Source organism: Schistocerca piceifrons, chromosome 2, assembly GCF_021461385.2.
Source record: "Schistocerca piceifrons isolate TAMUIC-IGC-003096 chromosome 2, iqSchPice1.1, whole genome shotgun sequence".
Taxonomy (NCBI): Eukaryota; Metazoa; Arthropoda; class Insecta; order Orthoptera; family Acrididae; genus Schistocerca; species Schistocerca piceifrons.
In genome coordinates this window covers 252,572,307-252,597,507 of record NC_060139.1, presented here as the reverse complement: position 1 = coordinate 252,597,507, position 25,201 = coordinate 252,572,307, and the positions used below count along the sequence as shown (strand labels likewise).

The following is a 25,201-nucleotide window of genomic DNA, read 5'->3' as shown; positions in this document are numbered from 1 at the left end:
TGATAGTTGGGCCTTCACCTTTCTTGACAGTGATGAATCCATGTTTTCCCTAGTTGCTGTGCTCCTTTGTCTCACGGTTGTAGTGATATACACAGCACTCGTCTGTCATGATTAGGCAGCTGAAGAAATCATTTGAACTGTAGCTGCAACATTTACTCTGCTGTCTTGATTCAGTGGGACAGCATTCCTTATTAAGTGTCCTTCTTCCCCTCATTGCTATTAATGGACTCATGGTCTCCGTCAGACTGTTTTTCACCCCTGCTCTGTATGTGGATGATTTCTGTATCTGGAATGATTTCCACTCAGTGGCATCTGCGGAGTGGCAGCTCCAGAGTGCCATATGGCATGAACTCTCTCACATGGTTTTAAATTCTTTTCCCTTAAATAACAGATGGTGCATTTCTGTCACTGTACTGTGGTCCATCTGGGTCTGGAGCTCTACCTTGATTCCCAACAGCTTCTGTGCTCCCCAAGTTCCGTTTCTTGAATCTTCTTTCAGACTACAGGCTTACATAGTTGCCACATATCCACCTTCTGAAGATAGGCTTTCACTTCCTTGCCCACACCTTTTGGGGCGTGGATCATTTGACTCTTGTCTGCCTTTTTGTGCCTTAGTTGTGTCCCACCTCGACTATGGTTGTCAAGCTATTGGCTCAGCTCCCCCTTCCACAGTTCTCCTCTTGGACCCGGTTCACCATTGTGGTATCAGTTTGGCCACCAGTGCCTTTTGCACTAGCCCTGTCGACAGTCTTCTGGTTGACACTGGTCTGTCCCCCCCCCCCCACCCCCCTCCCTTCGCCCCCTCTTTTGGTTGAGTGGTCCTAGCTCCTGGCTTCCTGAGCCATTGCTATCTGCTGTTTCCCTGCTCATCCCTCCTATTCTCTTCTTTTCATGGTCACCTGCTTGCTGCCTCCCCTCAGGTGGGATTACCAGATGGGCTTCACCACAATTTCCATCTTCCCTCTCTGTCCTGTTCTCTTATTCACCCCCCCCCCCCCCCCCCCCCCTGGTTAGTTTCTCAGTCCTGGATTTGTATGGACGTCTTCTCCTGAGATCCGAAAGCCTCCACCACTCCGATGGCATCCAGTTGTTTTTTTCCATGTACTTTTACTAGAGTTTCATAATGTTGTTGTTTTTTACACTAAATCTGCTGATCATGTGGGGTGTGCCTTCACTACTTCTGTTGGCATGAAAACCATCTTTTGCCTGCCATGTGTGGGGTGTATACTGCGAAACTGATGGCCATTTCTGGGGCCTCTGCTCTATTAAATGGCCCTCCTCCATCTGAGCTGTGTTATGTATGGACTCAATGTGTGGCCTTCAGGCTATTGCCCGTTGTTTTTCCTGCCACGCCTTGGTTTCTGTTATTCATGACCTCATCGGCAATCTTGATCGTGCTGCTTGTTCAGTTGATTTCCCTTGGATTCCCAGCCATATGGGTATCCAGCTTGGTGATTGTGTAGCTGGGGGGGGGGGGGGGGGTTACCCCCCTGTTCTTGGTAATCCCACTGGGGGTGATTTGTGGTTTCGCATCAAATTTATTTTCACTCAGTTGTGGGCAAATTGTTGGCAGGTCACCCCTGTGTCTAATAATCATCATACAATTAAGGGGACTCCCACCATGTGGCATTCTTCCTCCTGCCTCTCTCGGCGGGAAGCTGTCACCCTCTGCCACCTTTGTATTGGCCATACCAGGTTGACCCATGTCTTAGATGATGATAACACAATCATTATATGTAGCTATCTTTAATAAAACTGTGCACCAGATTAAATATTAAACTAAAATATATACAGTATTGGTATTCATAACCAACTAAATAAAAGTGTTGATGCTACATTGCCAACAACCAGAACAGGGCATATTTCTGTTCTAGGGCACAACCTACTGTCTTACGAATAAATAAGGGATGTGGGTTGGAACTGCAGCTAAGAAACTCAACATGGTGACCAAACCAAAATATCTGCAAAACAATGCCAAACACTTCTTCAAGACACTCCAGTGCATAACCACAGCAAAAGGAAATGGTATTAAATGACATTTACCAAGATTTTGAGACGACAGAACTGTTCAATTGCGAGAAAGTTCGAGTTGGCCTCTGCTAGCAGTTGTATCCTCTTCAACCTCCTGCCATTCCAGCCAGCATGTAACCGTCACTTCTGTATACAACCTTATTGAAAGTGACCGATGTACCTCACACCAAAGCATCAGCATTGGTATGCAGTCGAGTGAGTGAGTGAGTGAGTGTGTGTGTGTGTGTGTGTGTGTGTGTGTGTGTATGTGTGTGTGTGTGTGTGTGTGTGTGTGTGTGTGAGTGAGAGAGAAAAAGAGAGAGAGAGAGAGAGAGAGAGAGAGAGAGGGGGGGGGGGGGGGGTTAGGGAGGAGAAAATCAGCCAGTGCTGTATAGCAGGTACACAATAACTTACTGTCTTCTCACACCGCAGTGTTGCTTTCTTTTTCGTAAAACGTAAACTTTCACAGTCAGAAATGACACAACTAATAAAATGTTCCAGGTTTTTATGCCATGGTTGAATGGATTTCACCTTAAAACCTGATGTTTTGTCCCCATTTGTGGAAGACATTTTCATGGGGATCATAGCTTTTTTTTATGTCCAATTCACTACCTGGCCTGCTACTGACTGCAGCAAAATTCTGCTCCTGTGAGCTTCCACACAGTGGAGTGATGGCACATGTTTTGATTACATGAGCACAACAGGTCATTGTTGACTGCCATTGTCCACTGTTGCTATTGTCCCATGGTGGAAGAGTGGTACACATCTCCTTCAGCACTAGAATCCAAATGCCATTCAATTTCAAGCCTCCTCCTTCTTATTGAAATTCCTAGGGTGTTTTACAATCTCAATGGCCTTTCTGTACAGCCTTTCATGGTATCCACTAGTGGCTGCCAGTACTTGAGTCCTATCAAAATGAAAGTGGTGGTGTCCTGGCTGCAAAGCATGTTCCGCAACAACTGATTAGTATATCTCCCCTCTTCTGCAATTGCCCTTGTGCTCCCCTAGTGGTTTTTTGACAGAATCCTATAAATTCCAGCTTTTTCCACCAGTTGACTAGCATCCTTGCCGATTTTAGATGATCTTGTATCTTCCATGTGGGTGTGTCAGTTACCGCAATGTTCCACTTTTTCAAGATTTTTCCTATGCCGTCAGTCATGTCTTTAATGAATAGCAGGAACACTTTCAAATTTACTAGCACTTGAGCATCACTATGATTTCTACGTTGTGGTCTTAACACTCCTTTCACCTCAGCGAATGAATAACCATTCCTGAGCAGTGCATTGGTGAGATGTGTTAATTCTGCATCAAGCAGCTCTGGTTCACAGATTTGCCTTGTTCTATCATAGTTTTTATGATGCCCTGCTTTTGTTGTGGGTGGCAGTTCAAATCCCAGTGTATGTAACAGTTGGGTTTTCGGTAAACTGTGTGGCCCAAGCTACCATTTTCTTTCTTGAAAACTAGCAAATAAAGAAAAGGTGTACCACTCTTCCACCATGGGATAATAGCAGCAGCGGATGATAGCAGTCAACAACAGCCAGTTACTTTCACATATTCAAAACATGTGACATCATGCCATGGCACAGAAGCTCGTGGAAGCGGAATTTTGCTGTAGTCAGTAGTGAGCCAGGGTGTGAATCAGATACTCAAAAATGCCACAGTCCCCCTTGAAAATATCCTCCACAGATGAGAATGAAATGTCAGGTTTTAAGGTGAAAGCCATTTGACCACGGCATAATGCCTGGAACATTTTATTAATTGTGCTTTCTTTTTCGCCCTCTGTTAAATGCTCACTTCAGCTCAGTGCACATGCTTTGCTTAGCCATTGGTCAGAGTGGTTCCTTGTTGATCCCAGCATAACCCATGAGACCTCTGTGGGATCGATAGCCACAGCCATTACAGTAATGGCTCAGTTTGTGTTTGCATTTTTAAATAATTCATATTTTGCTGATGGATTTTTAAATAATTCATATTTTGCTGATGCTCTTATTCTTGCAGCAGTATCTGTGAATGCTGAGACACCATTGTAAATGAATACTGAACTCTCCATAAATTACATTCATTTTAAATTGAAAAGAATGCTATTGCATTTCTATTTAAATCTGGATGTTGTAGTGGTGGAGATCTCTTTTCTTAGATATGGAGATGTCTGCTGAATGGAACAAAAGCTGTTTGAAGTTGCCGACAGTAAACCAAATGAAGCTAACAGTACTGAATGTAAAGGACAACAGCATTTTTTTTATGAATGTAAGATGTTCTACCCTTATTTATGCTAGTATACAATGAGCTGATTCTGTGCATTTATGTCTTACTTTTTTTGTTGATATATGGATACTTCATGCTGCATTATTCTGGGAAAGTGTACAAGCTCTTGTCACAGCCAAAATTGGTCTTGTTGTCAGCTAACTTAATGGGTTGTTGTTTATTTATTTATTCAACCAGGGGTTGTTTCTCAATGATATAGGATTTGTCATCATAATACAATGAAAATAAATAGCTGCACCATATAGACACACATAATATATGATTATGTTTTATGAGGATAGGGCAGTTGATCAGCTGTGGCCTTGCTGAAAGAACCATCCCCACATTTGCCTGAAACGATTTTGGGAAACTACAGATAACCTAAATCAGGATGGACAGACAGAACAAACTCCATCCTCCCAAATATAAAGTCAATATCTTAACAATTGCACTGTCTCATTCGGTGGGTCCACATTGTATAATTTTCTTCTGACACTACACCATTTGCACCAAATATCTTATGGTAGAAAACAGAGTTGTGCACTGATTATTACAAGTACTATGAACACCCACACACAAAAATAACATATCTGTGTCCTCCCTTCTGTCACCTGGAAATATAAGTCAGTTCCCCACTGGTTAGTAGGATGTTGAGCTTAGGCTAATTGCAATACATTACTATCATTCTATATAGAGCTTGACATATTTGCATTTAAAACCATTACACTGCACTTACATATTTAAAATGAGGGGCTGTTGTAGTTGTCCCCTTTTGTTACCAACCCAATCTCTTGAGTTTTCTGAGTATCTTAAATTGTGTAATATGTACCACATATGAAGTATGTTTTGACCGCCTTTTACTACACGTATTTTATTAATTTTCAGTTTGTTATACAGTTTTATTCTCTGATAAAAAATTGCTGTTTTCAGTTTCTGTTTGTTTTTTTCGTGCAAGTGCAAGTCCAAATGGGCTGTTGTTCCATTACTGAAATATTTAGTAATGTTTTCGCAGATATGTGCAACAGTTTGGTAGTAGTTTTAGTTATCATTCTTATGGTCCTTTCCTGTCATTTGAAAACTGCATCTGTGTTCTGTGCCTTGGATCCTCAGGAAAGAATCCCACAGCTAAGAACTGAGTGTACAGAGAAGTGGTATGTCATCACTAGACACTGACTGTTACAGACTGATGCTAGAACCCTAAGAGTGTAGTATTCTAATGACATTATTTTTGCCAGTATCTTTGTATGTTCATTCCCTGTTAATTGACAATCAATGTTCATCCTAAAAACTTCATGTTTGTTACACAGTATATATAGATTTAACATCTATTTTTAATGCAACAGGGTTGTTTTCCCTCTTTGTGCTGAAGTGCATACTGTTTGTTTTCTTTATTTGCAATGTTAGTTTGTTACGTACTGCTCAACTGAAAACATTTTTGAGGGTTAGTTAGGTAGTTAGTTAGTTACATGTTCCTTGGATCATTTGTATGATTAATCATAATGTTGTGGAACAAATCATTTTAGATTCACATTATACATTTTTATACAACTATGGCTACATCCTGACCATTTAAAAGTTTTTTAATGTACATGTGAGAGTGTACCTCCACCCACCACCCTTTACACATTACAGAAATATAAATTCTGTGGAATACAAGGAGTTGTCAAAGAGAAACTTTTAAAGTTTGTTTTCAAATTGAACTTTGCTGTCTCTCAGACATTTTGTGTCATTGGTTAGACCACCAAAAATTTTGGTAGCAACGTTGTGCACTCCTTTCTGTGTTAAAGACAACCTTAATGTGGAGTAATGAATCTCATTTTTGCTTTGGGTATTGTAATTCAGTATGTCTTTGAACTGCATTGAATTATTTACAAGAAACTTCATGGCGAAATAAATATACTGTGAAGCAGTGGTCAAAATATCCAACTCTGTAAACAGATGTCTACAAGATGATTATGGGTGAGCACTGCACATTATCCTTACATCAAGTTTTTGAACAATTAAGACTTTCGTGCTTAAAGATGAGTTATCCAAAACATTGATTTGATTTGATTTTGACTGAGAAGCTAATACAGTTTTGGTCTAACCCGCGACTGCCCGCACCAAAACCAAGTTTATTGTGTGGTATTGCTCCCTGTACATCTAGTAAAGCCAATCAATGCCCTTAAATAGTGTAAGGAGTCCCTTTACCAGGTTTTTGTTAAGACACTTTTTCTTCAGGTCTACTTGTCCTGAAAATTCTGTATCACTTGCTCTCCAATGCCTTGCATTCAAAGATTAGTCGTGATGCAGTTTCTTCACCCTCATCACAGATCCTACATTTAGGGTCTTCTTCCATTATAACTATTGTGTGTAGGTGTATTTGAAATTCCTATGGCTGGTCAGCAGTCCAGTCATGAGTTTAATCTCTTTCCTGTTCAATCCCAGGATTACAGAGCTTCTCTTAAAACACGTCTTAGGCATAATTAACTTACCACGTTTCTGTTTATAGACCTTGGTCCAATATTCTACATGCTGTTTCCTAAGCCATCCTGGCCAATCTGTTGGCTTGTTCATTGCCATAGATCTCTGAGTGGCCATGGACCCACACTAGGTTTACCTTATTGCTTCCTCCTAGCTCCACCAGAGCCCTGTGGCATTCTGCAACAATCTTCGATCTCATTGCAGGAGCTGCCAATGATTTCAGGGTTGCCTGGCTGTCAGAATAGATGTAGATGCCATGGTCCTTGTAGCACCTATGTGTATTCTCCTCCACACATGCCCTGATTGCAGTAATTTCAGCTTGGAATACCGAGGCCAGTTTTCCTAGAGAGATTATGCCCTCCAGTCTTAGCTGAACCCCGTACACCCTTCCCCCAGTGCCTTGGTCTGATTTCAATCCATCGGTTAACCAAACAATGTTCTCTGTATGGTGTCATACTGTTTTTTCCCACTGCTCCCTGTTTCCAATTGTTATATTATAAGGCTTCTTGAAGCAATTGGGTGTTATTATATGGTCTCCTAGCATTTCTCCAGACATTCATATATTTACCTCACTCACTATCTTAGTGTGTGATTCTGGATATCCCAATGAGATCCAGTTTTTACCAGTTTTAAATCTGTATGCACCAGCTGCTGCCTCCATCTTTACCCAAAGGTGTAGTGGGGCATGTCCAGCATGGCTTCCATCCCAGCAGTTGGTGTGCTGCTAATTCCCCGTGTTATGGCTAAGCAGGCCATTCTCTGCACCTTAGGAAGCTCCTTAGCTGCAACCCGCTGCTCTGTCGTATTCCACCACACTACAGCCCTGTAGGAAGTCCTAGGTCTAACCACCGTGGTGTATATCCAGTGCATACCTCTGGGGCTTAGGCCCCAGTTTTTACCACAAGCCCTTCTGGTACTCACTAGAGTACCTTTTGCCTTGGAGCATATGCTCTTAATGTGAGAGGTCCGTGTTAGTTTCTTATCTAAGGTTACCCTTAGATATTTCACTGTCCCCTTCACAGATAGAGTTTCACTGAAGAGCTTTAGATGTCAACTTGAATGTTGGATATGCCTCTTCGTGAATGGCACCACAACAGTCTTCTTAGGATTAACACTTAGATCCTGTTTAATGCACCAGTCTTGCACAATGTCCAATGCAACTTGTGCCATATTTCTAACTGTGTCAGTAAATTTGTCAAGTATTACTATGACAAGGTCATCTGCATATCCTTGGCAAAGGCATTGTCTGGAATTTTGTTCCTCAATGAGTTTGTTCACCACTAGATTCCACAATAAAGGGGACAGAACTCCTTGTGGGCAACCTCTAGTGGTGTTAATTACCATCTTTTCATTCATCATGGTAGCCTCTGCCTTCCTTCCACTAAGCATGTTCACTTACGTGTAGTGTTCCTTAGGTCTGCTGCCCTTACCATGGAATTGAAGGTCGTGTTACTGAAGGCCCCCCGATGTCCAGGAAGAAGCAGAGGGCTATTTCTTGAAAGTGAAGTGCTTTCTCCACCCTCACAACGAGTTGATGGAGAGCTGTCTCACATGATTTACCTGGTTGATATGCATGTTGGTTTGAATGTAGAGGGGCCCTAATTAGCCTCATCGCCTCAACATATACATTAACCAGTTTTTCTAATGTTTTAAGAATGAAGGAGGACAGACTGATTGGTCTCAAATCCTTTGCCTCGGTATGATCGGTTTTCCATGCCTTTGTAATGAAGACAACCTTCACTGCCCTCCAAGCATTAGGAATGATCCCTACTGCTGGGCTAACCCTGAATAACCTGCATAGGATTCTTATGAGATTCTCTCCTCCTGTTGCAGGAGAGCTGGAAAGATTCCATCTGGGCCAGGTGACTTGAATGGTTGGAATGTTCCCACTGCCCATTGGATTTTATTGAAGTCCACATACTCGTTGGCCGATTCCTAGTCTTCTCTTCGACTGTCTGAGGACCATTGTCTCTCCGGGATCACATTCTGGTCTGTGTTGTCTGCCAGAGCGTATTGATGAAAGTGAGTTTTGAGGAGCAGTTCCAGTATCTCATGTGCTGTCTTTGTATATTCCCCATCCTCCTTCCACAACATACCCCCTGGATTGGTTGGTACTCTAGTGAGGATTCTGTGAAGTCTGGCTTGAGCAGCTGTGCTCTCCACTTCCTCACAGAATGGCTTCCAGGATGCCTCCTTTGCTTGTCTAATTGCAAGGTTGTAGTTGACAAGGGCCTCACGATATTTTGCCCATAGTCCTTTACGTCTTGCAAGGTTAAACAGTCTTTGTACCTGTTTTCTTTGTGCTTCCAGCAAGGCACACTCCTATTTGTACACTTCTTAGTGATTGTGCAATTGTCATATGAGGTCACTATGGCAGAGGTAACAGCCTATGCTACTTCCTCAAACTGTACTGGATTCCTTATCGAGATTTTAATTTCCAATAAGCAAAAGTCAAAGTCCCTCCTATGTTTCTCCCAGTCTGTTTTCGTGGGATTCCTATAGGTAATGGTCTGTCTGATTCCCATTTCAACCTTGAATTTAATATACATGCGGTCCATTGACGATGGCTCTAATGCCATGCGCCGTTGTTTGACATAGCTGCCCATCGTCATGAAACCAAAGGTTATGTCAATTACTTCTTCCCTTCTGTTATTCCTGAATGTAGGTTCATTGCCCCTATTCAGGACCTTCAAGTTATTAGCCAAGAGAAATCCAAGAAGGTACTCACCTCTACTGTTGGTGTCCTTGCTGCCCCACACTAGGTTGTGGGCATTGGTGTCACATCCAACCAACAGTTGGTCATCTTGCCAATGGGAAGCTTCTATCGGTCTCCTCACCTCCCATGGAGGAGGAGAGATGTCGTCCCCTCGTGATACCTTCCTCACATTGCTGCATCCTGATGGTCACTAGGTCCCTGGAGTAGAAATTCATGCTTGGCATGAAAGAAATTTCATTTCATACATAGATGCATGTTCTGGAGTTTCTTAGATTTCTAGCATAAATCAGCTTACCTCCAGTGCCACCGAGGTCCGATACGCCCCCTTGATATAAGTAGGGTTCTTGTATCAGGGCCACATCCACTTCTTGTCTCCCCAGGCAGCAGCTCAGGGCAGCAGTGGCCCCTTTACTGTGCTACAGATTAATCTGCATCATCTCCAGTCTCCGTCTTGCTGCCATCATTGCCTTTTAGGTCTTTGATAACTCTGACAGTGACCTGCAAGAATCCTTAAAACAATTTCAGGTCCTGCTCTCGCATCGCCTTCAGGGTCTTCTCTCTGACCTCCACCACCAGGCTTCATCCTGGTACAACCTTCTGGTTGATTACTCTCCAGTCCTCTGTTGAGGCTTTTGGGTCCTGGACCCCTATTTTCTCGAACAGAGTCTTTGGAGAGACATCCTTAAGGATTTTGGTACCCATATTGATACCTTTGTGGTCTTAAGAAGCTCCGCTGCCGTCTTGACCAGCAAAGGGGATATCATGGGCACCTTGTCCTTAAGCCATTCCCCTGTGTGCACCCCCTCACAGAGAAAAATGAGGGCATCACGATCTAGATAGACCCTCCTAAGTTGGGTCCTGGACCAGAGTCTCCCCCCCCAGTCTTTCCAAAGAGGGCCATTTGTACAAGTTCCTCCTGCTGTGAGGTGATGGCTACCAGTGGATAGCCTTCCTGGATAACTGCCATCTTAAAATCTGAGACTGCAGTACTATAGGTCAGTTTCCCTATTTCTTGCCTCAGCTTTTTCTGAGCTCATTTATCCAGGGAGGAGGGAGTCTTAGATTCTTCCCTTATCCTCTTGCTCCCTGTCTTCAACGTTGATGGGTCTGCGTATCCCCTTCAACCTGAGACAGTTTTTTCTTGGGGATCTTGGGCCCAAGCCCTTTTAATTCCCCCCACTTGTGTTTGAGAAACCATTCTTTCCCTTCCTTTTGTCTCTGTTCCCTGAGGAGTTTCTTCCTCTGGGCCCCAGAGAAAGCTTCAGTCTTGATCTGGTCCAACTTCTCAGTAACAGTTCCCACTTCTGGCCCAGGTGTATACCCTGATTCAGTAGTGGGAGTGCATTCCATCAGTCCTGACCCCGATGTTTGGGTGTCTGAGGTCTCAGTTTGTTTTAAATTATTTTCTTTTGTCATGTCCATCTTGGTCCCATGAGATTTACGAGATTTGGGGATCTACACGGTCCACACCACGAATATCCTGCGTGGTGTAAGGCTACTTACTCAGGGAGATCGCCTGGTATCCCTGAGGCTCCATTTGCAACACATCTTCCCATGTGCCATGCACCCCTCAGTGCGGATCGCATCACACCTTGGGTTGGAAAAGGGAATTGGCTAAGGATTGGGAGTGGATAAGGAAGACAGGATGTTGTGGGACACTCTTAGTCTGATCTGTCAGCTAAGGCCTTTCTGGCAGTAGCTCCTCTACCTTCAAAATAGCCCTCAGTTTCACACGAATACGCAAGCCTCTCCTCCCACATGGAGAGTGCTTTGTCAAGGTGGTGTCCCCCAGAGAGGTACCCAAAACATTATTCCATATGATGCTGTTGAATGAAAACATACAATATACATCAGCTTACTGATTTGTCCCTCCCAAAGGTTTGCGGTGATTCTGAGTGCAAATGTGAATGTGCTATAAGGGGCAGTCATATGAAAACCAAACACCCACCACAATGGGACTATGGAATAGTTCCAGTCAAAAGTAACCATCACATCTGTTTAAGACATTTATTTCACTGGGAGATGAGACAACCATTATCTGTTTAATAGATTGCAGTTGGCCGCTGACGGATCCAAAACTGCACCCAGTCTTGCACCTCCTCATCTGAATGAAACTGATGTTCATGTTTGTCTTTCTTCAGATTTCCAAAGATATAAAAAATCACATTGTGAAGATCCATGCTATATAGAGGCTTGTTGCAATGTTTCCCAACCAAATCGCTAAAGCAGTCACAGTTTCTGCGAAGTGTCTTCATAGGGCTGTGTATTGAGTTTGGTTCCACGATGAGCAGAGGGCCCCAGCAGTCAAAGAAGAAGGTCATCATGACCTTATTGGAACTTGGGTGAACAGAACTGGATTTCTTTGGTGGGGGAGTTGTGGATTTTTTCCACTGTTGTTTTTGCCGTTTGCCCCTAGGTGCCATTGGGATGCTGTCAGATGGAATCATCCCAATGTACGATAACATCTGCCCCTATACTGCCAATTGGGCGAAGGCTAGGCTTCAGTGATTTGGTTGGGAAATACTGCAATATCATCCATACAGCCCAGATCTTTGTGTGATTTTCACATTTTTGTCAACCTGAAGCAAGACATATGTGAATGTCAGTTTCAGGCATACGAGGAAGTGCAAGAGTGTGTGCGATTGTGGATCTGTATGCAGCTGACCAAATTACATGATCCTATTGTGGTGGGTATTCGGTTTTTATTTGACTGCTCCTCATAGGTTGGTTCAAGAGTTTCAAAATGCATTTTTTCGTCTTGAAAGTCTCATGAATATGGACATCTAAAATACTTGAATTTTCTACCGTAGTTACTGAAAAATCAGCTTTTGCAGTGCAGAACACTGCAAGATGTGCAGGAACATTCCGGATGGTACCGACAGGGATATGCGGCTATGCCAACTCCAGTGTTGTGGACTGCTGTGTTAGGTTTTTGGGATGAGGATCCATTGCACGAACAGCCCTATCATGTTTATCCCACAGATATTCGATTGGGTTTAATTCTGATGAGTCTGGTAGTTAGGCAGTAAGGTAAACTCATCCTGGTGACATACACTGCGAGCTGTGTGACACAGTGCATCATCCTGCTGATAGATACTGTCATGCTGAGAAAAAACAAACTGCATTAGGGGTGGTTATGGTCCCCAAGAATAGATGTATACTTGTGTTGACCCATTGTACCTTCCGGAATGACGAGAACACCTACGGAATGCCTTGAAAACATTCCCCAGACCTTAATCCTCCCTCCTGTGGCCTGGATCCTTCTGATGATTGTTGCAGGGTATTTGCTTTCAGTCTTATGGAACATAAAATGTTATTCAGCTGAGAAGTGGATGTCCAGTTGCAGTATTGACATGTAAATTTCAACCTTTGTTGCCAGTGAACAGTATTCAGCTTGGGTGCTTGAATCAGGTGCCTGTCGATGAGGCCCATACACAGCAATGTATGCTGAATGGTGATTGAGGAGGTATGCTACAAAACTGGAATTAAATGCCTCATCTAGTAAGATAAATGTTTTAATACGTATGGTGATTACTTTTTAATTCCGTGATCCTGTTGTGGTGGGTGTTCGGTTTTCATTTGACTGCTCCTTGTAGGTTGGTTCAGGAGTTTCAAAATACATTTTTTCCAGTTGAAATTCTCATAAATATGGACACCTGAAATTTTTGAATTTTCTGCCCTAGTTATTACATTGTCCTGTCACATTAATGTGACCATATGCCGGAAGCTTGAAAAACTAGCTTTTGCAGTGCGGGCCACTGTGAGATGTGCAGGAAGGCACTGGAAGGTATTGACAGGGATGTGGAGCCATGCCAACACCATGTTGTGGCCAGCTGTGTTAGGTTTTTTGGATGAGGACCCATGGCACGGACAGTTTGATCATGGTTAGTCCATAGGTACTGGATTGGGGGGTTAAATCTGAGGAGTTTGGTAGCTAGGCAGCAAGGTAAACTCATCCTGGTGACCATCAAACCGTGATACACACTGCGAGCTGTGTGACACATTGCATTGTCCTGCTGATAGATACCATCATGCCAAGGGAAAACAAACTGCATTAGGGGTAGTCGTGGTCCCCAAGAATAGGTGCATACTTGTGTTGATCCGTTGTACCGTCCAGAATGGCGAGAACACCTACGGAATGCCTCAAAAACATTCCCTTACCCCCCCTCCCGACTCACTTTATATATCTTCCACTGCTAGTGCTGCCACCTGTTGTCTGTGATTGGCTGTTACATGTTAACACTGAACGTAGGTGGTGGCCTCATTAATGTGACTAGACCGTGTATTTCATCATGATACATTACACTTACCATTGGCATAGCATCTGTAGATGTACGGAACCAATGAAGTTGTGTTTTTTTTGAAACTGTAAATGAGACCATTTTCAGAAAACCTCGCAATAATACTCTTAAGAACATTATTTAGCATTTATTCTGTTGCTTTGTGTTTGCTTGGATTGATTACAGTACTAGAGTCATCCACAGAAAGAATTAATTCTGATTGTTGTATATTTGACAGAAGGTTGTTTACATATATGAAAAACAGTGTTGGGCTCAAGATTGAGCCTTATGGAATCCCAAAAGTGATTTCTCCCCAGTCAGAAGACTCTCCTCTACTTGCATTTGTTGAATTATTAAGCACAATTTTTTTTTATCCTTTAGGTAGGTATAACATTGACTATTGGTTAGCTATGCAATAAGTTCCATAAAACCTTAGTTTATCTACTTGAATATTGTGATCTATACTGTCATATTCCCTAGATAGGTCACAGAAAATACCAAGAGGTTCTACTTTGCTATTTAATGTTTGTAAAACTGTATGAATAGATGTGTAAATGGCATACTTAGTTGAGCAACTCTTCTAAAATCCAAACTGTGATTTACTGGGAGTACTGTATTATTTTTACTTAGGTGGGATACTGTTCAAGAATATTCCTTTTCAATTTTAGAATGCAACTTTCAAAAAATTTTGGAAAATGACATCAGTAGTGTAACAGGTTGTTAATCCTATCACCTTTCTTATAGAGGGTTTGTCAATGGTATATTTCAATCTCTCTGGAAAAATGCCCTGAGTTAGTGATGCAGTACATAGTTCAGAAAAGGAAGCACTTATTAATACTGTGTTGGAAATGCATGTGAGCTATTATTTTTGAGAGAAAATAATATTTCCTTAATTTATGAAGGATAAGTGGATGTGCAGGTTCTTTGATTATTTTAATAATTTTTCTTAATAATTTTGAGTGGTTTTTGTATTGTGCGACTACTACAGGAGGTTGTTATTACCGTCCCTATGCTTAAAAGCATTTGTCCTGGAGTAATCATTAATTATTCTAAATGATTCTCAAGGAGGAATATCTATACTGTAAGGAACTATCTTATACAATCGAACTAACCATGGTCAGAGACAGTGTTTGGTGCTGGGTATACAAGTATTTTCTTCCTTTGGACTTCATCAAAGAAAACATGATCAGAAAAAAACATAATATTAGGGAAAGACAACCACTTGACTACTAGATAAAGAGCAAGAGCTCAAAAGCTAATGTTTTGTTTCTTATTATGTATTTCTATGTGCCGTGCACCAGTCCTCTGTAGGTAGGTGGTTGCCTTTCCCTTATTTTAGGTACTTTTCCACCCAGGAATTTCTATTATTGTTAAAACATTATCAAAGTTGTCCTGTATTTATCCATAACATTGGAAATTTACTTAGATGAAATTGTGGCTCCAAATAACTTTGCCAGATCATTTTCCCTATCTGAATCCTTTAGAAAATCTACACTGAAACCACCGCAGAGTAACTACTTGCTGCTGTCAGACAGATAGCATAATAAGGAATCCTTATGCCTCATAAACAATTTAAAATTTCCCAGTGGGGATTTATTTACAGTTACAATTAAAAATGAACTATTTTTCATTATTAATTCACAAGCAAATACTTTTATACTGTAAAATCTACTTGTTTCAATATCATTGAACTTCTGTGCTGTTTTATATATGTAACAATACTTTTCCCATATTAGTTCTACATTTGCCTTCTGTATGAGGAGTGTTGCTGTCATCAGCAAAGAGCTTTTATTCAGTGTCTTTTACTGTCTGGTTAGTCATTGATATATATTAAGAACAGAATTAGACCCTATACATCACCCTGAGGCACACCTCTGTTTATATGCTCCATATCTGACAGTTGTTTTACTAAATATTTGTCTTCAACAGACATGTGAAGTATTTCTACTTTTTTCACCCTATTGTCTGGGTAAGAGTTGAACCACTCATTTGCTGTTCCTCTGCACATAATGCTTCCAGTTTGTGTACTAGTATTTTATGGTCAACAGTTTCAAAAATCTTCGGGATGTTTAAGAATATGCTTGTAACATAGTCATCCTTATCAAGTATTTCAAATACTACTTTTAGGATATCTGTTATGGCTGATACTGTACTTCTCCACTTTAGAAACCAAATTAAGATTACATAACAAGTTTGTTCTTATTCATGTAACTTATTAACCTATCTTTCTCAACTGATTCAGTTACTTTTGAAAATGATGACAGTAGTAAAACTGGCCTGTAGTTTTTTTCTTATATTAGCTATGTTATCCTTCTTTCCTAAAGGCACAACTCCTAGATCCCTGGAAAACATGTAAATTACAGGACTCATTTATTAAGTTTGTTACGGGTGGTTTGTACACTGCTCACACATGGCTTCAGAACAGAGACTGGAACCTAATCCATACCTGCTGACTTATTTTTTTAATTGATGTATCGCCTTCCCGACTTAATGCTTTGTTGTGGAAAACAACAACATTGTGCTTGTGGTGTAACTCATTGTGGGTGCTATATGGGTTTCGGAATATTTTATTGTAACTTCTCTGCAATACCTAAGAAATCGTCTTAACGAAATTTGCCCTTTCCTGAGAAATTTCTATTACTATGCTCCCATCTTTGATTTGTTTGTTGTTATACTTGTACCTGTCGTAGCATGGTGATATCTAAAAATACATCGAAAGTGACGTCTTTGAGTGCCAGCTGTCATAGTTTATTCAGTGGTCCTGTCATGCACTTACGCCATGTACTTTTCACTAGTAACTTTCTGTACGTAAAGTGTATACTTTCAATCTCAGAACAAACTTTGAACATGAATGTTTTTGTTCCAGATAGCAATTACTACTGGAACATAACCTGATGTGTCGTATTTATTGCAGATATTTGGGCAAACAGAAAATGACTCATATTATTTAAACACAGCTGAAGAAGATTCATGTAATTGGATGTGTTTGGTTTCTCCTGCAGCTTCAGCAGATGAGCAGAACCTAATATGTTATCAGGTAATGTAAAAAGTGCCCTAATTGTTACTGATTGCTTGGTAAGTAGCCACATGTTGTGCAGAGTGATTTCAAACATATTATAATGACAGTTTGAATTAATAAGTTCCCAGTCTCCTTTGGAGAACTTCTCTCAAGAAATTTATTTGAAAGGGACAACGTAAAATTTCATCCATTCATTCATTCCTCTATCTTATTCTGTAGATTCCATCATTTAGTAGAACATTCAGGGATCTGGAACAAATTGTGGTACACCTTAAAGGGAAAACAGTTGTTGGAAGCTAAATATGCGTGACAATAAAGTATGCTTACTCGCTTATGTATTGTTAATGCTTACACAGGCTAAATTGAATATAGTAAAATTGACAGCACAGCTGCTGCTCAGGATTTATATCCATTGACGCATAGGAAGATTCTTATAGTTTTATAAGGCTGAGGGTGCTCTATACCATTGTTTGCATGTTCATATTATTTTATCAAACCTCCTTGGAAAATGTGGTACTCAAATTACATTGCCACTGAACGATAGCTAAATGAGGTAGTACAAAAAATGTCACTTTGTAAGTTGGATTTTTTGTCTTTAAATTTTGAAAATGTGCTGAGTAAAAGATATAAGAAAGTCTAGATTTGGTTCCACTATGTGATGATCTGTAGCTCGCACACTGTTTGCCTCATGGACAGCGCTTCCACCTTTCCGTCTTCAAATGTGTAAATGCAACCACTTGCAGCATACTGCATAAGACTTTAAAGCAACTAAACATTTTTCAAGAGTAATGCATTACCAAATCTGAGTTAGCTATCTATTTTGTAACAGAAAAATTATAGTGACAGGAATTTTCTGTAACATGTGAGAGCAACACAGGTGCACAGTTTTTGAAGTTCAAGGAAATGGTAGAGCCACAGTTTTTATTAAGTGATTATACATGTGCACAGATTTTCAGGCAGGTTATCTCCTTCAGTAGAAAAATTACTTCATATTTGTAGATACCCAGCTTGGTGCAGAAATGTGTATATGGTTGTCCATTATACAAGGTGCATTCCATAACCAAGTTCTGTTTGGCCATAAAAAAATTAAGCTTATGAGAAAAAGTTGTTATTGATTGTAATATTTTACTACATATCTACTTTACTTTTAGACATTATTGCTGGTCACATCTACACACTTTCTTTAATGTTGCACCTGCTTCTTTAACTCCTCTGCATAGAAGTCTGCCGCCTGTTAACTGAACCATTTGGTAATGACAATCTTGAGTTAATCATTGTTTTAAAGTCTTTGTCCACCCTGCCACTTTTTCAAATTCAAGAAGAGGATATAATTGCTTGGTGCAAGGTTGGAACTGTATGGAGGATGCTCAAGAAGTTCCTAATGAAAATCTTGAATCTTCTCCATGATTTTGGCAGCAATATGATGGCATGAATTGTTGTGAAGGAGGATTATTCCAGATGACAGTTTCCCATGGCATCAATTTTTGATTGCATGTCTCAGTTTGTTTAGCATTTCACAAGACCCGTGGTGCCTGAAATCAAACAAAAGGATGCCCTTTATGTCCCAAAAGATGGTAGCCACAATTTTTCAGTTCAAGAACACAGATTGCATAAGCTTCTTTGATGTGGGTGAACTGGGACGGCGCCACTGCATTGACTTGTTTTAATTCTGCATTGGTTACAATATCCTTGTCTTGTCACCCGTAGCAGTGCGGGAAAACAAATCAGCTCCACCTTCTCTGTAACAACTCAAAAACTGCCAGGCAGTACACATTCTTTGCTCTTTATTCTTATCAGTGAGCATTTTTGGAACCCACCTCACTCACAGTTTGTGATATCCAAGCTCCTCAGTGGCAGTTACATAAACCGAGGTTCGAGCAACATTTTGGATTTTGTTAGCCAGACAACTAATTGTCAGTCGGTGATCACTTCAAAGTGTCTGGTTAACTTGATCAACAGTGTCAGTGACCTGAATAATGGGCCTGTCACTCCACTGTCTACTGTGAACATCTGTGTAGCCATTTTGAAATTCTTGACTCCATTTATGAACTTGTTTGTCACTTGTTATTTCAGATCTGTACACTAGGTGTAGGAAAAGAAAGAGAAGGAAAAATAGTGGGTAAATATGGACTGGAGGAAAGGAATGAAAGAGAGAGCTGCCAGTAGAATTTTTCACAGAGAATAATTTAATCTTCGCTAACACCTGGTTTAGGAATCGTAAAAGAAGGTTGCATATGTGGAAGAGATGTGGAGACACCAAAAGGTTTCAGATTGATTGTATGATGGTTAGACAGAGATCTTGGAACATGATTTTAACTCATAATACATTTTCAGAGGCAGATGTGGACTTTAAACACAATCTGTTGGTTAGGAACTGTAGAGTTGGTTATGAACTGTAGATTAAAACTGAAAGAACTGCAAAAAGCTAGGAATTTAAACAGATATTACCTGGATAAACCGAAAGAATCGTAGGTTGTAGAGTGTTTCAGAGAGAGCATTAGGGAACAACTGACAAATACAGGGGAAATAAATACGGTGGAAGAAGAATGGCTGGCTTGGAGAGATGGAATAGTGAAGGCAGCAGAGGATCAAGTAAGTAAAAAGACGAGGTCTAGTAGAAACTGTTGTGTAAAATGAGATACTGAATTAGTTGATAAAAGGGGACAATATAAAAATGCAGTAAATGAAACAGGCATAAAGGAATACAAAAGTCTCAAAAATGAAACTGACAGGAAATGCAAAATGACTAAGCAGGAATGGCTAGAGAACAAATGTTATAATTTAGAATTATATTTCACTAGGGGTATGATACATGCCACTAACAGGAAAATTAAAGGGGCATTTGGAGAAAAGAGAACCACCTGTATGTTACCATGAGCTCAGATGGAAAACCAGTGCTAAGCAAAGAAGCATAAAGATGGAAGGAGTATGTGGAGAGTCTATACAAGGAAGATGTACTTGAAGCCAGTATAATGGAAATAGAAGAGGATATAGATGATGGGAGATATGATACTGTATGAAGAAATTAACAGAGTGCTGAAAGAGCTAAGTCAAAACAAGGCCCCGGGAGTAGACAGCATTCCTTTAGAACTACTGGTAGCCTTGGGAGAGCCAACCCTGACAAAACTCTACCATCTGGTAGGCAAGATGTATGAGACAGGTGAAATACCCTCAGACTTCAAGAAGAATATAATAATTCCAATCCCAAAGAAAGCAAGTGTTGACAGGTCTGAAAATTACTGAACTATCAGTTTAGGTAATAAGTCACAACTGCAAAGTACTAACACAAATTCTTTACATATGAGTGGAAAAACTGACAGAAGCTGACCTCGGGGAAGACCAGTTAGGGGTCCAAGGAAGTGTAGAAACATGCGAGGCAGTATTGATCCTATGACTTCTCATAGAAGACAGGTCAAGGAGAGTAAAACCTATGCTTATAGCATTTGCTGACTTAGAGGAAGCATTTGAGAATGTCAGCTGGACTACTCTCTTTCAAATTCTAAAGGTGGCTGGGATAAAGTACAGGGAGTGAAAGGCTATTTACAATTTGTATAGGAACCAGATGACAATTATAAAGAGTCAAAGGCATGAAGGGGAGCAGTGGTTGAGAAAGACAGGGCTGGAGCATATCCTCAATGTTATTCAATCTGTATATGGAGCAAGCAGTAAACGAAACAAAAGAAAAATTTAGAGACATAATTAAAATCCAGGGAGAAGAAATAAAAACTTTGGCGTTTGCCGATGGTGCTATAATTCTGTCAGAGACAGTAAAGGACTTGGAAGAGAAGATGATCTGAATGGACAGTGCCTTGAAAGGGGGATATAAGATGAACGTCAACAAAAGCAAAATGAGGGTAATGGGATGTAGTCGAATTCAACCAGGTGATGTTGAGGGAATTAAAATAGGAAGCAAGACACTTAAAGTAGTTCATGAATTTTGCTTTTTGGGCAGCAAAATATCTGGTGATGGTCAAAGTAAAGATGATATAAAATGTAGACTGCTAGTGGCAAGAAAAGCATTTCTGGAGAAGAGAAATTTGTTAACATTGAATAGAGATTTAAGTGTTAGGAAGGCTTTTCTGAAAGTGTTTGTATGGAGTGTAGCCATGTATTGATATGAAACAGGGATGATAAACAGTTTATACAAGAAGAGAATATAAACTTTTGAAATGTGGTGCTACAGAATACTGAACACAAGATGCTTTTATAACATAACTAATGGGGCGGTATTGAATAGAATTGGGGAGAGAAAAGAAATTTGTGCCATAACCTGACTAGAAGAAGGGATTGGTTGGTAGGAGATGTTCTGAGATATCAAGGGATCACCAGTTTAGTAGTGAAGGGAAGTGTGGGGGATAAAAATCATAGAGAGAGACCAAGAGATGAATACAGTAAGCAGATTCTGAAGGATGTAGGTTTCAGTAGTTACTCGGAGATGAAAAGGATTGCACAGGATAGAGTAGCATGGAGAGCTGCATCAAATCTGTCCTTGGATTGAAGACCACAACAACAACAACAACAACAATAGTACTAGGCATAACTCATGATGGATTTCAGCATTTGAAGATCCTTTTGCCAGCAATATTCTAATCCCTTCACACACTTCACAAGTGGTGGGTTTTACAATTGTCTCGGCCATTGTGATCTGCTCCTACCAACTGGCAAGCAACTATTTAATCAAATCAGCACTGCAGTAGTTTGCTAATGAGTCAGTAGACTGTGCTGCATGTGTGAAACTTTATTCAGGCCTATCATCAGTTAAATATTGGTCACTGAACCTTAGTTTTGGAATATGCCTCTTATAAATTTTGGAAACAGGAAGTATTTATTCCTAGTGAATCTACGTGGGGGAATGCGACCACCAGCTGTTCATATGACATTGTGTTTCTCTTTGTGATCTATCAGTCTGTCTCCACTAAAAATGATTGAAGTGATAAGTTTAGAAGGCAATGTTGACATTCATAAAGCAACTGTAGATGTTAGTCTGAGATAATAATACCTGTGAAAAAAAAGGCACCATATACTATGTCTTTATGCCACTCTAGAAATCATTTTAGAAAACATTAAACACTGAAAAATCCAGGATGGAATAATGACAATATTATGAAAAGAATAGATTGCTGCTCATCATGCATGTTGAGTTGCTGACAGGCACAACAAAAAGACTGATGTAAAGCTGAGCATTCAGCCAAAAGGCTTTCTTCTAAAGTAGAAAACACGCACTTATTGACAAAAGCATAAGTCACACAAACATGTTCAGTGTCTCTGGCCACGGAGGGGGTAGGTGGGTGAAGGACAGGGACTAGCGAAGGTTAAGGCCAGGGGTTATGGGAATGTAGAGTGTATTACAGTGATAGTTCCGACCTGCACAATTAAGAAAAGGTGGTGTTTGCAGAAGGGATCCAGATGGCACAAGCTGGGAAGCAGTCATTGAAATGAAGCACTTTTTGTTGAGCACCATATTCAACAACTGTGTGATTCCCCTGTCTCTTGGCCACAGTTTGTTGGTGGCCATTCATGCAGATAGACAGTTTGTTGGCTGTCATGCCCATGTAGAAAGCAGCACATTGGTTGCAGCTTAGTTTGTAGATCACATGAATACTTCCACAGGTAACTCTGCCTTTGATGGAGTAGGTGATGCCTGTGGCCAGATGTATGGGACAGGTCTTGCATCTAGGCCTATTGCAGTGATATGAACAAGGGGTTAGGAGCAGGGATACAGTATGGATGGACAAGGTTATTGTGTAGGTTTGGTGGGTGGCGGAATACCACTGTGGGTGGGGTGAGAAGGATATTGGATAGGCTGTTTCTCATTTCAGGACATGACAAGAGGTAATTGAAACCCTGGTGGAGAATGTCATTCAGTTGCTCCAGTCCAGGGTGGTACTGAGTCTCAAGTGGAATGCTCCTTTGTGGCTGGACAGTGGGACTCTTGGAGGTGGTAGGTGACTGGAGAGACAAGGAATGGGAGATCTGTTTCTGTACAAGGTTGGGAGGGTGATTCTGGCCTGTGAAGGCCTCAGTGACACCCTTGGTATATCTGGAGAGGGACTGCTTGTCACTACAGATGTGATGGCCACAGTTGGCTTGGCTGTGTGAAACGGACTTCTAGGTTTGGAGTAGGTGGCAACTGTCAAAGTGAAGGTATTGTTGATGATTGGTAGGTGTGATATAGGCAGACTTACTGATGTAACCATCTTTGAGATGGAGGTCAACATCGAGGAAGGTGGCTTGTTGGGTTGAGGAGGAGCAAGTGAAGTGAATGGGGGAGGAGGTTTTGAGATTCTGGAGGAATGTGGAAAAGGTGTCCCCACCTTCTATTTAGATCATGAAGATGTCATCATTGAAACTGGGCCAGATAAGAGGATTTGAGATTCTGGATGGTTAGGAAGGGTTCCTGTAGAATGTCCATGAATAGTTTGGCAGAGTATGGTGCCATGCAGGTGCCCATTGCTGTACCATGGATTTATTTGTAAGTGATGCCTTCAGAGGTGAAGTAATTGTGGTTGAGGATATAATTGGTCATGATGATCAGGAAGGTGGTTGTAGGTTTGGATTCAGTTGGTCAGTTGGGTGGTGGGATAGATAGTGTTCACCAGCAGCAAGGCCATGTGCAGTAGGGATGTTAGTGTAGTGGGAGACAGCATCAATAATGACACAGCTTTCTATTTCGTCAATGCACCCACTAGTCTTTTTCCTCTCCTACACTTCTCTCCTTTTCAACCCTCCTAATCCCCCCCCCCCCTCCCCCCCACAAATCTCCCGCCCTGCTCTGTCCCCACCACATCCCTGCATGCTCCTTAACCCCCATACACACATTACTTTTCCCATAATGGGCACTTGCTGTATGCAGTCTGGCCACAGTGTCCAGGTTGTCATGTGTGTGTGAATTGTGCTTGTGTGAATGTGTGTGTGTTTTCTGCTTTCGAAGAAGGCCGCCTGGCTGAAAGCTGAAATGTATGTCTGTCTTTTTGTTGTGTCTGTCTGTCACTCAACATCTCCTCTATACAGTGAGTAGCAATATATCCTTTTCATAATACTGTCTTCCTGGATTTTCCATTGTTTGGTTTTGCCTAGTGGCTTTTCTTCCATCCCATAAACTAATGCCATTTTCCTTTGTTACTATTCTATGATGCATACTATTCTTTCTCTTCTTTCCTGTGTTTTACCTATTGCTGACCAAACTGCGCACACACACACACACACACACACACACACACACACACACACACACACACACGCGCGCACACACACACTGACTTACGAGCTATACTGTATCAACCACCTTGTCTGTACACAACACTTGGCTATATCCCATGTCTTACATTATTCCCGTTGATATAATTACTTCTAGACCTTGAAATTAATCACTCTTCATGCCTCACTCTTGTGTATTTTTGTGCATTATTTTCTGTACTTTCCTGTGCCACATGAACTTGTTGAACCTCTGCCTAGCAACCCCCCACCTGCCCCCCTCTTTCTCTTTCCTCATTCCAACATGCACATACCAGGGGGTTATAATGAAACTGATAGTTCTTGAAGCACTGTAGTGTGTGCTATATACAGTGTAGGATGCTGAACATCGTAGGTATATTCATTAAGTGGAGTGCTTGCAGAATAAGACAAAAAAATAATAATTCCACTTTCTGCCACCAGATGAAAATATGGCACCGTAAGCAATCAGAATGTAATGTGGGTGCAGCATATCTGGTTTAATCAGAGCGATATGTCGTCATATGCTATCCTTCAAATCAAGAAGAGTGTGGATATATACAGACCGAGAATGAAAGAACTTGTGGAATTGCACCACACAGTCACATCAGTTGAGTGCAGTGGATGTTCCTGCACACATGATATGTGGCAACTCTTGAGCATTCATGGTATCATGTGCAGAGTAGAATGTGCCTTGTCTGACCAAAGAATATTGCCTGGCCATGTGTCATCCATTTCCACGTGTTCCAAAAAATGAAGGACAAAGTATGGCACTGTAGCCTACCTTGGGCCTCATTTGGTGCAAATTTTGAATCTTGTAGGGATACCAGTGTAAACTGTGCTGCAAAATGTTTTGGACTGTTGACCAGGGGAAGACAATTCCTTTGACACAGCTTGAGAACTGGCTGCAGAATTTGAGCCATGTGCTGCACGGTCAGCTTTGGCTACAGGAACTTTATCAACAACTGCCATGGGAATGGGCCACCGCCCTGTCCCTGCTGCACCAGTTCACATGTTTCTTCAAATTTCTTGATCGTATTCTTTAACCCATTTATTGACATGAGGACTCTTCACAGCAATTTCTGTCGATGATATTCCAGTAATGTAGTGCTGCTATTGTCACCTTTCTGGTAGAACAACTTTATCAGCAGTGCAAGGTCTTTCCTTTCATGTGGAAAACTTCAACCTTCTTAACCCTTTACACCACAAAGAGCATATTCACATCAAAACAGGAAACATTTCACATTCTGTGTGCTT

At 41.1% G+C, this 25,201-nt stretch overlaps 1 protein-coding gene across 4 annotated transcripts in view; it reads left to right on the top strand.

Moving 5' to 3' along the window:
• LOC124774108 overlaps positions 1–25,201 on the top strand; it is a 261,535-nt gene that overhangs the window by 60,202 nt on the left and 176,132 nt on the right. For all 4 annotated transcript variants that reach the window (XR_007015127.1, XM_047249456.1, XM_047249457.1 and 1 more), the window contains exon 4: positions 16,628–16,750. Coding sequence is in view for 3 of the 4 variants with exons in the window: in XM_047249456.1 (XP_047105412.1) it covers positions 16,628–16,750 (123 nt within the window). In the remaining variant the exon portion in view is untranslated. The remainder of the gene's footprint in view (positions 1–16,627; positions 16,751–25,201) is intronic.